The sequence below is a fragment of the Bison bison genome, unplaced genomic scaffold (assembly GCF_000754665.1).
Source record: "Bison bison bison isolate TAMUID 2011002044 unplaced genomic scaffold, Bison_UMD1.0 scf7180017864145, whole genome shotgun sequence".
NCBI classification, from domain to species: domain Eukaryota; kingdom Metazoa; phylum Chordata; class Mammalia; order Artiodactyla; family Bovidae; genus Bison; species Bison bison.
In genome coordinates this window covers 6,266,146-6,280,052 of record NW_011494717.1, presented here as the reverse complement: position 1 = coordinate 6,280,052, position 13,907 = coordinate 6,266,146, and the positions used below count along the sequence as shown (strand labels likewise).

Below are 13,907 nucleotides of genomic sequence, written 5' to 3'. Positions count from 1 at the left end.
GTTACGGTAGTGTGGGTTTACTTTCTTTTGGATCTTACTTAATAAACATTTGTGAAACAAGCATTGCACCTACAAGTTCTATATATCTTTTTCCCTTCTTTGTAAAATAGTTCGAGTTCGGAGAAAATCACGGCGGCGATCACAGTGGGGTAAAGGAATTATTAAGAAAAGGAAAGTCAATAATTTAAAAAAAGATGAAGACGACACCAAATTTACTGACTATGAGAATCATATGGAGGACAGGAAATTGCTCGAAAATGGAGAGTTTGAGGTAAGCACTGACTGCCATGAAGAAAATGGAGAAGAGACTGGAGACTTATCTATGACCAATGATGAATCATCCTGTGACATCATGGACATGGACCAGGGGCAGAGGCTTAACAATGGAGCAAGCACAAAAGAGAACTTTGCATCTACCGAAGAGGAAAGTTCAAATGAGTCTCTACTCATCAACAGCAGCAGTTCTCTAAATCCAGAACAGACATCTCGGAAAGAGCCTTTCCTTAAAGAAGGCTGTCTAAATGGTGAGGCCTCCACAGACAGTTTTGAAGGAATACCAGTTCTGGAGTGTCAGAATGGCAAAGCTGAAGTAGTTTCTTGCTGTGGCAGTGGAGATAAATGTAGTTCTGAACAAAAGACTCTCCTGGAGGACCAGTCAAAAGAAAAACCAGAAACTTCAAATGAAAATCATGGAGATGATCCTGAGAAACTAGAGGCACTGGAATGTAGCACTAACGAGAAGTTAGAGCCTGGCCCTGATGTAGAGGTTAAAGATGCAGAACTGGATAAAGAAGGTAGAGCTAATGTTTTAAAATTTTTCCTGAGGTTTTAAACTGCAGAGTTAATTACATGCATATTTTATCTGGTCCCCAGTAGCAATAGTTGATGAATAATTATACCCCTTTGAGAATTTGTTGCAGTTTTCACCCCTTTTCCTAGAAAAGTGTACACACACATAATAAATTTTGGTGTATGTTTTAGAGGGTTTATTGTCCAGAAGGCATTGCTTTCCTGGCTGCTTCCTCTTCATGCTCCTGTCTGATTATTGTCCCTTTCCTAATGGATTTATGACTGAAAGCTGAATAAATCCACAGTTGTTAAGAGGATGGGATTTCTGACAGAAGGATTATTGGGATGGGGTGAGAGGTAGGTGAGAAGACTTGGATGCTATGGCAGTATGGTATATCAGAGTCATATAAACCCACATTATATTTCCACTGTTGTTTATTATAATCATGTGATTCTGAGTTAGTTGCTTGTATTTTCTGGTTCTGCGTCTTTCCATCTTCTGAATTAAACTTCAGGGTGGTATCACTGCAGGGATTAAATAAGTCTTGTATGTTAATTGCCTCTCCTGGTACCTGGCACATCCTAAGGTATATTCATGCCAGGCAGTCATTGTCAGTTGAATCTGAGGGGTGTTAATCTAGAGACACTGTTGCTTTATAAACCAGTGGTGGAAGAAAGCAGCAGAATCCTCACTGTCAAAGTGACTTGATTCTTGCTGAGTCAGAGCTCTCTGCCCACTCCTGACTTCCCTTGGATATGTGATTCCTGAAGAAGCAGTGGATGGGGGAGTTGAGGGTTTCTGGCCCTGCTTTGCTATTTGTCATGATTCTTTAGCCCGTGGAGGGGTGGGGTGTATTAAGAGACAGACCTACCCTGTTCACTGTGCATTTCCTTCCTAAACAGGTAACTAGTCTTGCACTCGATTATCTTGAAATTGTATTGTGCTCTCTAAATTATGTGGAGTATATGGTGTTAGCCTGGGATTTGGGCTCTGTGAGAAAAGTTTTTTAATGCCAGTTTATTTGAGCTATCCAGAAGAATTAGAGTAGGATGATATTGTTCAAAGTCTTAGAATTCTTTTAATGGATAAAGAGAAAGGTACAGATTTATGCTGCCTCTTGAAAATTTTTAATATTTAATAGTAGAAAGCAGTTTTAGAAGCATTATTTATCTGGGCTATCATATAGACAGAACTTAAAAAATGTGTTGAAGCTAGAATTAAGTAATGAATGGGACAATGTGGGGAAAAGGGAGAGACTCCTGTTACGAGGCAGAATGGGTGAGTGGGTGGGGGAGTCTTTGTAATGCTACTTCACTGAGATTTTAGTAAGCTTACAGAAAAGGTTTAAATGAATATTATGTTCAGCTAACAGCTTTAAAAGTATTTGCTGTGTAAAAGCTTCACCTGAAGTTTTCATTTGTAAGTGTCCAGGGCACTGTAACCTGGCGCAGTGGTTCCTAACTCAGGTTCTTTGACCCCCTAGACGTCCCTGGGTGAAATAATGAGGATTCGTGTGGTCTTAACAAAACTCCTAGCATATGTTAATCGAACTGGTTTTTCATATGTTAATTAAACTAGGTTTTCAGTCTAAAGGCTGTCTTTAATATAAAATTTCTCTGATACATCAGGGTATATGTTTTTGAAGGCAACATCTTGGTTCTTTTATTATTTATATAGCAGGCATTGATGAGAAAGAATTGTTTAAAGACTTGGGAATAAGAGGACTAATGCAGGAGGGAGGAGAAAGATTCTCCTTAGTTTCCCAGAACATGGGCCAGGTCCTGTGTAAGAAATGGTCCAAGTTTGTCCTTGTGGCCCCCTACCCCTGCCCGTCTCTTCTTTAGAGTACTCCTACTCAGAGCGCGTAGGGCTTAATGGTCTGCCTACCCTCCCTACCCCTCAGAGTGCCTGGTGCAGTCAAATTATACTTAGCTGCCTCCAAATTTCTGTTTTTTTCAGTATGATTGGTCTTAGGAGAATGTTGGGAGGAAAGTATTAAAATATATTAATTTAATCAAAGGTAGTAGGAAAAGACACTAGACCTTTTGCATTTTTAATGGACTTATATTTTTAAGAGAAAATATTGTGTAACACAGGCAGTATAACTGAGAAAAATAAGAAATTTCAGACAATGTTGAGGAAAATGTTTTGCTTTGGGAGGCAGATATGAAGCGGGTTGGCCTTACTTTGTGTTAGCATCTGCTTTTCTATGTTGCTTCCTTTTCTTCTAGTTCTGAAAGCTCCACATTTTAAAATGATTATCATACAGAGAGTGAAGATAGTTTATAAGTCACTTCTTAGAGCTGAAGATTGCTTTTACCTCCCTTTCAGTGGATACATTTGTTAGGTGATATTCTGGTATGACTTGGCTTTCATAGTTGTGGTTTAGTCCTCTTTAACTTAGGTTTCTTAGTCTTACCTCAAAAAACCATTTATTAATTGAAGAATAATATCCTTATTCCAAAAAGGATTTGTGGTGGGTAAAATTTATAATAGTTTAAGCCTGATTTTTATGAACTTTTATTTGCTGCAGTGCATTTTTCTTTCAATTGTAGGTGCTTCTAAAGTAAAGAAATACCGTAAGTTAATTTTAGAACAGGCAAAAACAACAAGCCTGGAACTGGTTCCAGAAGAGCCATCTGAGCCTGTGCCGCCTCTTATAGTTGATCATGAGAGACTGAAGGTAAGCTTAGCTCTTCCTGGGAAGTTTTAAATGAATGGAAATAAGTTTTAGTAATTTTTTCCTTGAACCTTGGAATATGAGTACTCTAGGGCTTCTAATGAAAATGTTTTGAGGGGTTTAGAAATATGAGAATGTTCTTGGTAATAAACTAAGCCCTGGAATCTTCTAAACTAAGGGGTCAGGTTTATACCATAGCATGTGGTACCTGTTGCCTAGCATTTGAGTAGTACTGTTTCAGTGTGAACAATGAAATCAAACTTCATTTTATTCTTTTAATTTTTCTTAGAAATTGCTTGATTTGTTGGTAGATAAAAGCAACAATCTGGCTGTTGATCAACTTGAGAGATTATATTCTCTTCTTAGTCAGTGCATCTACCGTCACCGTAAAGATTATGACAAATCACAACTTGTAGAGGTAAGTGTTTAGTTCATCTGGAGAATAAATAAATATGTGCTGTTACTTGTCACAAAGTAAAGAGAAAACAAAGTTATTTTATTTTGAATTTTTCGCCAAGTAACTGAAGAGTGATTTGAAGATTTAAGATTAAGACGAATCATGAAGAGTTATAAAAATAACCTCTTTGTACCCTTTTGTCTCAGAACAGAAGTAATCTGGGTTTCTTTGTTTATCAAAACACAGAAATCCATGGTTGGCAGACACACGGAATAGCATGGTGCAGTTCTCCCCTCCCTTGCTTCTCAGCGACTTCACAGATGATGCGTATCACGTGGGCCTGTTGAATGTGAGCTGGCCTCACAGTCCATGTTACCACTACTCTCTAGGCAGCCACTACTGGTTAAAAGGGGTTGGTGTGGGCCTTGAGACCTATTGGCCACCCTAGTAATGACTGGAAGAGAACTTAAAAGTCATCTCATTTAATCAGATCTAGTCCTTGTGAAACAGCCACATGAGTGGTCGTCCTTATGCTTGAATACCATAGAAGTGAGCCATTGCCCTTCTAGACAATTCTGGGCCATAAGAAAATTTCTTATAAATACGAGCTTATATCTTTTTTTATATAATTTATATCATTAAGTCACTCTTCTGCTTTTTGAGGTCATCTGAGCAAATGTGAATGCAAAAAATGAATAAGACAAAAGTCTCTGTTCTCAAGGAACGTTTTTAATATGTTAAAGGTTTATGTGTAGAGGATGTGCCTATTCTGCATGTGTAATATGGAATACAGGCATATCTTGCTTTATTGTCCTGTGCACATACTGAAATTTTTGCAAGTTGAAGATTTGTGGCAACACCTCCATTTTGCAACAGCATTTGCTCACTTTGTGTTTCTGTGTTACATTTTGATAATAGTTGCAGTATTTCATACATTTTCATTATTATATTATGGTGATCTGTGATTAGTGATCTTTGATGTTACTGCAAAAAGATTATGACTTTCTGAAGGCGCAGATGATGGTTAGCATTTTTTTCCCACAAATTTTAAAATGTTAAAAAAGTTAAGGTGTGTACATTGTGTTTTAGACATAATGCCATTACACAGTGTATGTAAACACAACTTTTATTTGCACTGGGAAACTAAACAATTTATATAACTGCCTTTGTTTTTTGTCTGGAAGGCAGTGTCTCCAGGGTATGCCTGCATTAGGCTTCCCAGGTGGCTCAGTGGTAAAGAATCTGCCTGCAGTGCAGGAGATGCAGGTTCAGTCCCCGTGTCAGGAAGATCCTTTGGAGAAGGAAATGGCAACCCACTCCAGTATTCTTGTCTGGAAAATCCCTGGTGGGCTACACAATCCATGGGGTCAAAAGCGAGTCAGATACGACTCAGCAACTAAACAACAGCAATGCCTGTATTATACTTGAATCAAAGCAAGGGTGCACTTAAAAGTTATTTTGTAATCATATTTTTCTGTCACATTTTTATGAATCTGTACCAACCTTATATAATAATGTAGAAACTATATAACAGGAAAGCAAAAATGAAAAAATAAAAACATCACCCACATACCACCATCTGGAGGAAACTAATCATTGTTAATCTCTTAGAATATTTTCCATCCTTTAAAAATGTCTAGATGTACATAACATGTATATAAGTATGGATGTGTATTTAAAAGTTGGGATAGTATTGTATATTCTGTTTCATAACTGGACTTTTCTCCTACTCAGTAACATATGATGAAACATTTAGCAGGAGTAATTCTGATTGATCATTTATATAACCTTTTGATTAGATGATAATCTGTTAGTATACCTTATTAGTTCTGTAGAGATGTAGGATATAATTTCTTTGGAGGTGTTTTGGGTGGCGCAGTGGTAAAGAATCCACCTGCCAAAGCAGAGGCACAAGAGATGGGGGTTTGATCCCTGGGTCGGGAAGATCCCTGGAGTAGGAAGTTGCAACCTGCTCTAGTATTCTTGGCTGGGAAATCCCATGGACAGAGAAGCCTGATGGGCTATAGTCCATGGGATCCCAAAGAGTCAGACATGACTGAGCACACACACATTTATTTTTCATAAAGAGGGAAAGGAAAACCAGATGTCTTAGATGTATTTGGCATTTGCCTATCTGAATGTAATGTGTGGGGTAGAGTTCTTTACTTTTTTTAAATTCTAGAACTTCTTTGTTCACATGATGATATTTGATTATCATGAATGGACTGAATACTCTTCAGCAGTGAAACATTTTTCAGTCTGGGTCTTGGAACCATATAATCTTGGGGCCTCATTTAGAAGGGAAGGAAATCTATAGCAGAATCACCAGTGAGTGGCATTCCTGGGGGTGGTGGCATTGACTCTTCCTGGCTTTTTTTTTCCTTTCTAAATTTCAACTCTAATTCAAGTGAACAGCATTGGGAACAAGGTGCATTCTACTTTGGGTACAAGTTTTACATATGGAATAGATTCATTTTGCTTTGGGAGTTGAATATAATGAGGACTTCCCTGGTGGCTCACATGGTAAAGAATCTGCCTGGAATGCTGGAGACCCAGGTTCAATTCTTGGGTCGAGAAGGTCCCCTGGAGAAGGAAATGGCAACCCACTCCATAATGAGTAGGGAAGTGTGTAGGCTTTGGAGTGAGGCTACCTGTATTCAAATCCTGACTCTGTATTCAAATCTTGACTCTGCTATTTACTTCCTGGCAAATTATTTATATATGCAAATTTCTTAATAAAATATCTGGTATAACAAGAACTCGTTGCTAGCATCATCCTCATTAGCCTAAATGTAAAATAGGAGGCATTTGGAAATGTCTAGAGCAGATAGTCTTACACAGTAACTATAGTATTATAATCAGGAATATATTTAAAGCTTAACTTTGTATCTAAAATTCTTTCTTGAGAAAGTTGATTTGAAGTGAATTTTTCCGTAATGCTTTTGTATTTCCTTTAATAGGTAACTTGTACTTTTTTCCTCCCCCTTATAGGAGATGGAAAGAACAGTTCATATGTTTGAGACATTCCTATGAACCTTTCAAGAAGAGTGGTTTATCCCCTCCAATCTGCTCCTGACAGAGCAGTCTTCTGAGCCATTCAATTTCAAATTGCACCAATTAACGTGCAGAGCCTTGGTGTAAAGTGCTCTCTCACTCATTCTTTCTCTCTGTTGAATTTGGTGCTATTGTCTCAGGTACCTGAAACCAACCAGCCTACAAGAACCAAACAGAACTTCAGAAACATGTTGTATTTTCCACAAATAAAAAATACAACCCCACAGATTGGAGATTTTGGTGCTACAGAAACTGCTCTCACTTCTGCTCCTCTTTTTGTGCACTCTTTTTTGGAGATTTGTCTCTTAGGGAGCAGACCAGCAAATTTGAGGAAACTGGATGGGGCAGTTCTTACTGTGTTGAATTGTTTAAAAAGTGGGCAACCTGTTCCTTTCCCTCTCCTTTCTACCCCTTTTATCATATTTGTTTTATTTTTTTCTCTGGGTAATGGACTAAAGCCTGTTTTGAAATTGGCTATGGTACATTCTGGTGGGAAACTGAAGAAACTGGATGAAATTAGATTAGGCTCTTTAGAACTGCCTTTAATGTGCCTTTTTATTCATTTGAGAAAGGATAAGGCTAAACACAAGGATGGGCTTGTTTGTAGCAAATGAATTAGAATGTTTTCTTTGGTCACAACCCTGAAAATAAGTTTTGATACTCTGTATCATTAAGAGGCAGCCAGTGATTTGGTATGAAATGCCTATATTGCTTTTAAAACTCAATCAAGAAAGTTGTTAAGCTACAAAATATACTAAAAATGGTAAGTTTTCCTGTATGGTTTGTTTCTGTTTAAGAAACATGTGATGAAGCAACAACAACAAAAAATAATACACAATCCATAAAAAAAAAAACCACACTCTTTTTGGTATCGATGACAATGATGGTCAGAAAATAGAACTGCCTTCTATTTTCTTCTATCAGTGGTAATTTAATGGATATTCATGTTTGAGTTCCCAGAGAAGAATGATTTTCATGTATAGCAAATTATTACTGTTTTGGTTTAAAGCCAGGACTTGCCAAATGGAAAGAAAAGAGGAATTTTTGTCTAGGAGCTCCATAAAATTCTTTTTCAATATGCATAGTTGCAAGTGAGCTCTGGTATGGTCCTTGAATAACAGTATTAATATTTAAATCCCTCATCATAAGCTTACCTTCACAACTAACTATTCATTTTGATCGGAACCCATTTTGGATCTTGTTGAGCGATTTCTGTGACTTGTACTTATCTAAAATTAATTATGGATTACTAGTTTTACAAAAACTTTCTACAAATTCAGAGACACAGTCTAGGCAGTTGCAAAGAGGCAAAAGGAGTGCAGTGACTTTTTTATCAGATGATTTTTAAACAAAAAAGTAGAAAATTTTGACAAGTTGGCTTGATACCTTCGTTCATTATAGCCGTTAGCTGCACAGGTGTGTCTTTCCAATATATGCAACACATGTAGTTTGGATTTTAGAGCAAATGGTCTTGGACTACTGCAGAGATACTGAGCTACCTCAGCTTTTTGTATTTTAGTTACCAACGGTGTCTACAGAGTTCTGTATTCACTTTGCCACCGTTTACATGCTGAAGCTAAGGTACTTGTCTCCTCGTCTCTGGCTTCGTAGGGTGCTGGATGCCAGTGCAGAAAGCACGCTTTGGCCAAGGCTACTGCAGTAATCTTAAGTGCTTCTTTGCATTTACATGAACATTTTACGCTTTCTAACTCTAGTTTAATTTTAAAATAATGCCACTTGTTTTCTTTATACCTATGAACTTTTCATGATATTCAGTTAGTCATATAATTCAAGATGCTACCCGTGTAGACACACTGTATTTTTAAGGTGGGCAAGTGCGATTAACGATGAACCAATTTTAAAGGGGAGGTCATTTGAAACCTCTAATTTGATTATTGGGAGGATTTTCATGCTTTCTTTAGTATTTATTACCATCATACCAGTTCAAGCTATTTTACTGTCTAATACATTAGCATTTTGTATTTTGATGGAAATTGTTACAGAATTTAAAGATTTGATGAAATAAGATGTAGCAGATTTTTTGTAGCAAGTTTCTGGTAAAAGGGTTTTTTGCAAGTCTCAGGTTCTTGCTGCACTATTTTTCTTTAAATATTTATTCCAGTTACTCTAATTCAGAAGCATTCTGTTCAAGTAACAGCAGCACTTGTGAATGGAAAAAAAATGCACATGTTCTTAGTAAGTTACTAAATTTGTACAGGTTAAGGTTTTAGCCATCAGTGAGTTTGACAAGGGAAATTTATTTATGTTCAGCATTAAAATGCTTCCAAAAGATCAAGTTTTTTAATTTTAACCTTGATAGAGATAAGAGAAATAGGAGGCAACCTCAGTATGATAGGATCTGCCACTCTGAACAGTTTAGGTCTTAAGGAGAAAGCCAATCTAATGCCAAGGGGAGAAAAATGAGCTGAAATTGTACTAACTCCTCTGGCCCCTTTCCCCCTGCAAAAGAAACACGCTATACCAGTTTTGCTTACTTTACAGCTATCTGGTGGTTCTAGAATTTAAAGCAGCTTGTAAAATTATCCAAGCAGACTCAATTTTGTTTACCTTTCTGTAAGTTCTTGATTTTTGCTGTATAGCATTGGCAAAAATATGTACAAATTGACCTCTGTTCTTATTTCCTATTGTGAGCATTATACATTAGCTCCTGTGTAAAACCTTGCTCCCAGATGACTAAAATGTGTATCACGGCCCAGCCCAACAATAGTTAATGCTCAGCTGTGGGGACCATAGGAGCTTTTGAAGACGATGGAACTGCACTAGGTTGAAACTGATGGCTGTGGAGTTAATTGTGTTTTTGAGCTTGAATCTCACCTGTGATTAATTTTTTTTTGTTTAGTTTTATTGTCCTTTCAGTACATTCTTTCAGGACTTGATTTTTCTCATATGCCAATGTATTTGTAGATTTACTGGATTTTATTTTTTAGGGAGTGGGGTGGTAATATCTTCCCATTTTTTGATTAAGTTGGTTCAGCTATGGTGCTATTCAGTAGGTATCTTCAGTGTCAGGTCCCGTAGCTGAATGCCATTGTTATTATAATTATTATTTGTAATCACATTGTAAGCTTGAATTTGGACTTGTACCAACATCTTTTGTATTTTGTACATTCGGTTATTTAGACTTTGGGAGTCCTCTTTGGTTTCATTCATGTATGTCCACTTTGTAGAGTAAGTAGACCTCCTCAACTATGGTCTATTTTGGGTTTGTAGTTTAATTTAGAATTGTGTTAAGTTGATGTTTTACATTTGACTTCATTTTACATTAGTTTGAAGTAAATTATTTAATTTTTGAATTCTGGAATTTTGAACATTTACTGTAATTTGTAATATAACTGCTGTGAAATACTTGAATAAAGATGACAAGAAAATCATGTCTTTCTTCAGCTTAATCATCATTACTGTTGGCTGCAAATGCAATGCTTTGTTTCTAGCTGAACTCATCTATTTTGCAGCTAGGGCATGGTGATGTTTATTAAGCACCCTGAGAATCTTGTTCTATGATTCTTTTAGATTTAGTTGCCCTAGGTATTTTTTAGCTTAAAGTTGAACTTTTTTCTGTTGAACAAGTGTAGTTTTAACTTCATATGAAGATTGTCTAAAAGTTGTTAGAATCAAATGGATTACTTCTGTGATTTGTTTTTCTCATTGGAAGACTATGCAACAATAGACAATCAGGTAGTATGATTCACTTATTTTATAGTGCTCTTCTCTCTGATCACCTAGTTGTCGGTGTGTTTTGAATAATAGAATTTAAATGTGGAGAGAGATTTCACACCAGAATTTTATGGGGTTTATTGCTTTAAGCGAATAGAATGTACTTGGCTTTAGATCGCCCGTATTTCTGTTGTCTGGTGTATATGTATATTCCAAGGTTAGTATACTAATCTTCTTCTACATAAATCTTTAATGCCCCCCCCCCCTCCATTTTTAAAGATGATAAAAAGGAACTGTTTGAATTTGTTTTTCTTGGTTTTGCAGATTAATTCTTACTTTTGATTGTTGTATGTATCAGAAGACTGATATTGATAAACCTGGGAAACAGACTTTTGAAAGTTTTATCTGAATGTTTAGATAAGGAGTTTATAATTGAATTTGAGTCTCAATCAAGTTTTGAGGGCCCCAGGGATGAAGTTGGGTTTATGTATCCAGTTTTAGTTTTCCACTGGACTCAAAACTACAGTAAAGTGAGAGACTAATCTTTAAGTATCTGCTTCATTTAGTCCTCACGCCCGAATACCTGAAAAGTTGTCTCTTGGCTATGTTTTAGAATACAAATTCTCTCTCTTTCCCACACAATCATGTCTGTTATGTGCTAGGCACTGAGTCAGAAATTCGTGACATGATACAGGTGATATTCTCTGTCCTTTAGAAGCTTATAATCTGCTAGGGGAAGTTGGTACAAATGCTAGTAGAAATGACTGAGTGGATTAAGGACTGTAACAGAGGATCACAGTGCTGTTCATAGTTCTAAGAAGGGAATCAATTCTGTTTAGGAATGGGACAATGAGGAAGGTCTTCAGAGAGAGTTGGCATTTTATTAATATAGTTGGTGATGGACAGGGAGGCCTGGCATGCTGCGATTCATGGGGTCGCAAAGAGTCTGACATGACTGAGTGACTGAACTGAACTGAACTGAATATAAATAAATATTGGCAAATGTAAATAATATAAATATTTATTAATATTTGGCCTTTGCCTCTCTTTGACTTTTCTAGAGTCTAACCTTACTTTATCAAAATTTTTTCTTAGTTTCTTGTGACCCTTCGTATTAATATTGTATCACTTTATTCATGCCCATTCTATACCAATAGATATCCCTTATGGTATTTTTTCTCCTCAGAATTTAGCTGTATTTTGTATTGTGTAACATAGTAAATTACTAATGTTATGTAAAACTTAGTAATTTATTCATGTGGGAAAGGGGATACAAAAGAAGTATCATAATTTATATTCCCTGTAGGAATTTAAAACAATGCTGGACATATAATAAATCTTTAACTTACTTTTTGGTTCAATTGACAAAGAAAGCTGAAACTTACCTAAATCATCCTTTCACAGATTCAACAAATATATAATAAGTGCCTACTATATGTTGCAGGAGCTGGAAATAAAGCAGCCAACAAAACAGAAAAAGTCCTTGTCCTCATGGAGCTTAAGTTCTTTTAGATATAAAGTACCAGATTTCTGGCATGGTTAATCAGAGTTCGAACTGTTCTTTTTAAGTGTTCTTCTTTGTTTAAGCATTGAATGAAGCATTTTGTTGTTAAAAATTGCCAAGAAGTCTCCTTTTTCCTTTTCTTATATTTTTCATCTTGTGAATAAAACCTGGTCCATCAAGAATCCAAATCCTGTCATCCTAAATTTTCTCTTCCTTATGATGAATCTCATTGTAATCATGTGGTGTGTTCTGTTGATTTCTTTTTTTCCTCATTCTAAACTTGTTTCATATCCATCATGCCTTCTCCATCACCCCTTCTGCATCTTTTTTGCAGCTGACTTAGTTTGGGCACTGATTCTTTTCTTTGGACTAGTGTAAAAGTCATCAGTTTGAGGGAACGTAAACATGGGCAAGAACTTGTGTCTGTGTTCAAGGAGATTGTTACAGCTTACTTATACAGCGTTTACTAGCTGCCGGGGACTGTTGTGAATGTTTTATAAATACAAATAGAAACCATTTTAATCCTATGAGAGGCTTATGAGATAAGTGTTATTATTGTCCTCATTTTACAGGCCAGGAAACTGAGACATAAAGTAATTTGCCCAAGGTCACACAGCCAGAATTCAAATGCTGCCAGTCTGACTCGAGTGGATGTGCTTATTCGCTATGCTTGACTTCTTGTGTGGGTAGACAGACACACACATACATCATTTCAGTATTATAAGTCACGTGTTGCAACTGAGTTCTGCATAAGGCACTATAGGTGTACAGAGGAGGAGCATGTAGCCAACCTCAGAGAAGCCTTCCTGAGAAACCCCATGCCTGAGCTGAGGCATTGGGCTAGGAAAGGCCTTCAGGCAGAAGGGACAACAGAAGCACAGATTGAGAAGTGAAATAGCATGACAGCTGCAGGGGATAGTACAAGCAGTTCTCTGTCACCACAGGTCAAAGTTTATTTAACACTTTTATTTGAGTGACTGCCACTTGCCAAGCCCAGTTCTTGGCATTAGAGTTACAGCTGAGGACAGGACAGGCAAGGTCCTGCTTCCCTTGGAGCTTACAGTTCAGTGGGCAAGGAGCAAAAAAGATGTCATCTAGTAGTGGCGGATGTCTGGGTAACAGGAGGGTAGTAGTAATAGCAGACATCTGCATGTTAGGCCCCATTTTAAGAATTAACCATTTAATTACCACAGCACTATATGAGGTAAGAACTGTCGCTTAAGGGGAAACTGAAATAAGGAGTTGATTGAGCAACTTGCTCAAGGTTACACAGTTAATGAATGTTAGCTGGGGTTTCTGCCTTGTGTGGCTTCAGAGCTTGGATTCTTACTGATCTATCATTAAGGTGGAAGAGAAATTCATTTTATGCAAGTTTTTCTCCCCTATTAATAAACACTTTCAAAACTATAGAATACTGTGGAGAATAATATAACGTGCATGTTCCCACCATCCAGAATTAAATGCTAGCTGTTTGTCATAATTGATTTTGTTCTTTAATTCTAGATGAGGATGAAGGTCCCTTTCTCTTCCTTCCCTGGTCCCATTCTTTTTCTTTCTTCAGCAGAGTGAGACACTCTGATGCCTTCAATGAACATCTTTCTTGTCTGTGTTTTAACTTGTTATTTGAGAAGGTAATAGTGTGGGGTGCTGAAGCCAGACTGACTGAGTTTGAATCCTAGTTGAATCCCGTCTTGGCTATGCAACATTCTGCAAGTTATTTCAGCTGTCTGCACATCAGTCTACGTTTTAGATGGGGGATAATGGTAATGCTAAGGCCATGGTGGTTACTGTGAGGATTATGTATTTG

At 37.0% G+C, this 13,907-nt stretch overlaps 1 protein-coding gene across 1 annotated transcript in view; it reads left to right on the top strand.

The window, feature by feature from the left end:
* ATAD2B (ATPase family, AAA domain containing 2B) overlaps positions 1-10,312 on the top strand; it is a 122,095-nt gene extending 111,783 nt beyond the window's left edge. The window contains 4 exon segments of the mRNA XM_010840538.1: positions 111-794; positions 3,346-3,473; positions 3,760-3,888; positions 6,859-10,312. Of these exon segments, the coding sequence (XP_010838840.1) occupies positions 111-794; positions 3,346-3,473; positions 3,760-3,888; positions 6,859-6,900 (983 nt within the window). The 3' untranslated portion in view covers positions 6,901-10,312.
* The last annotated feature ends 3,595 nt before the right edge of the window (positions 10,313-13,907 follow it).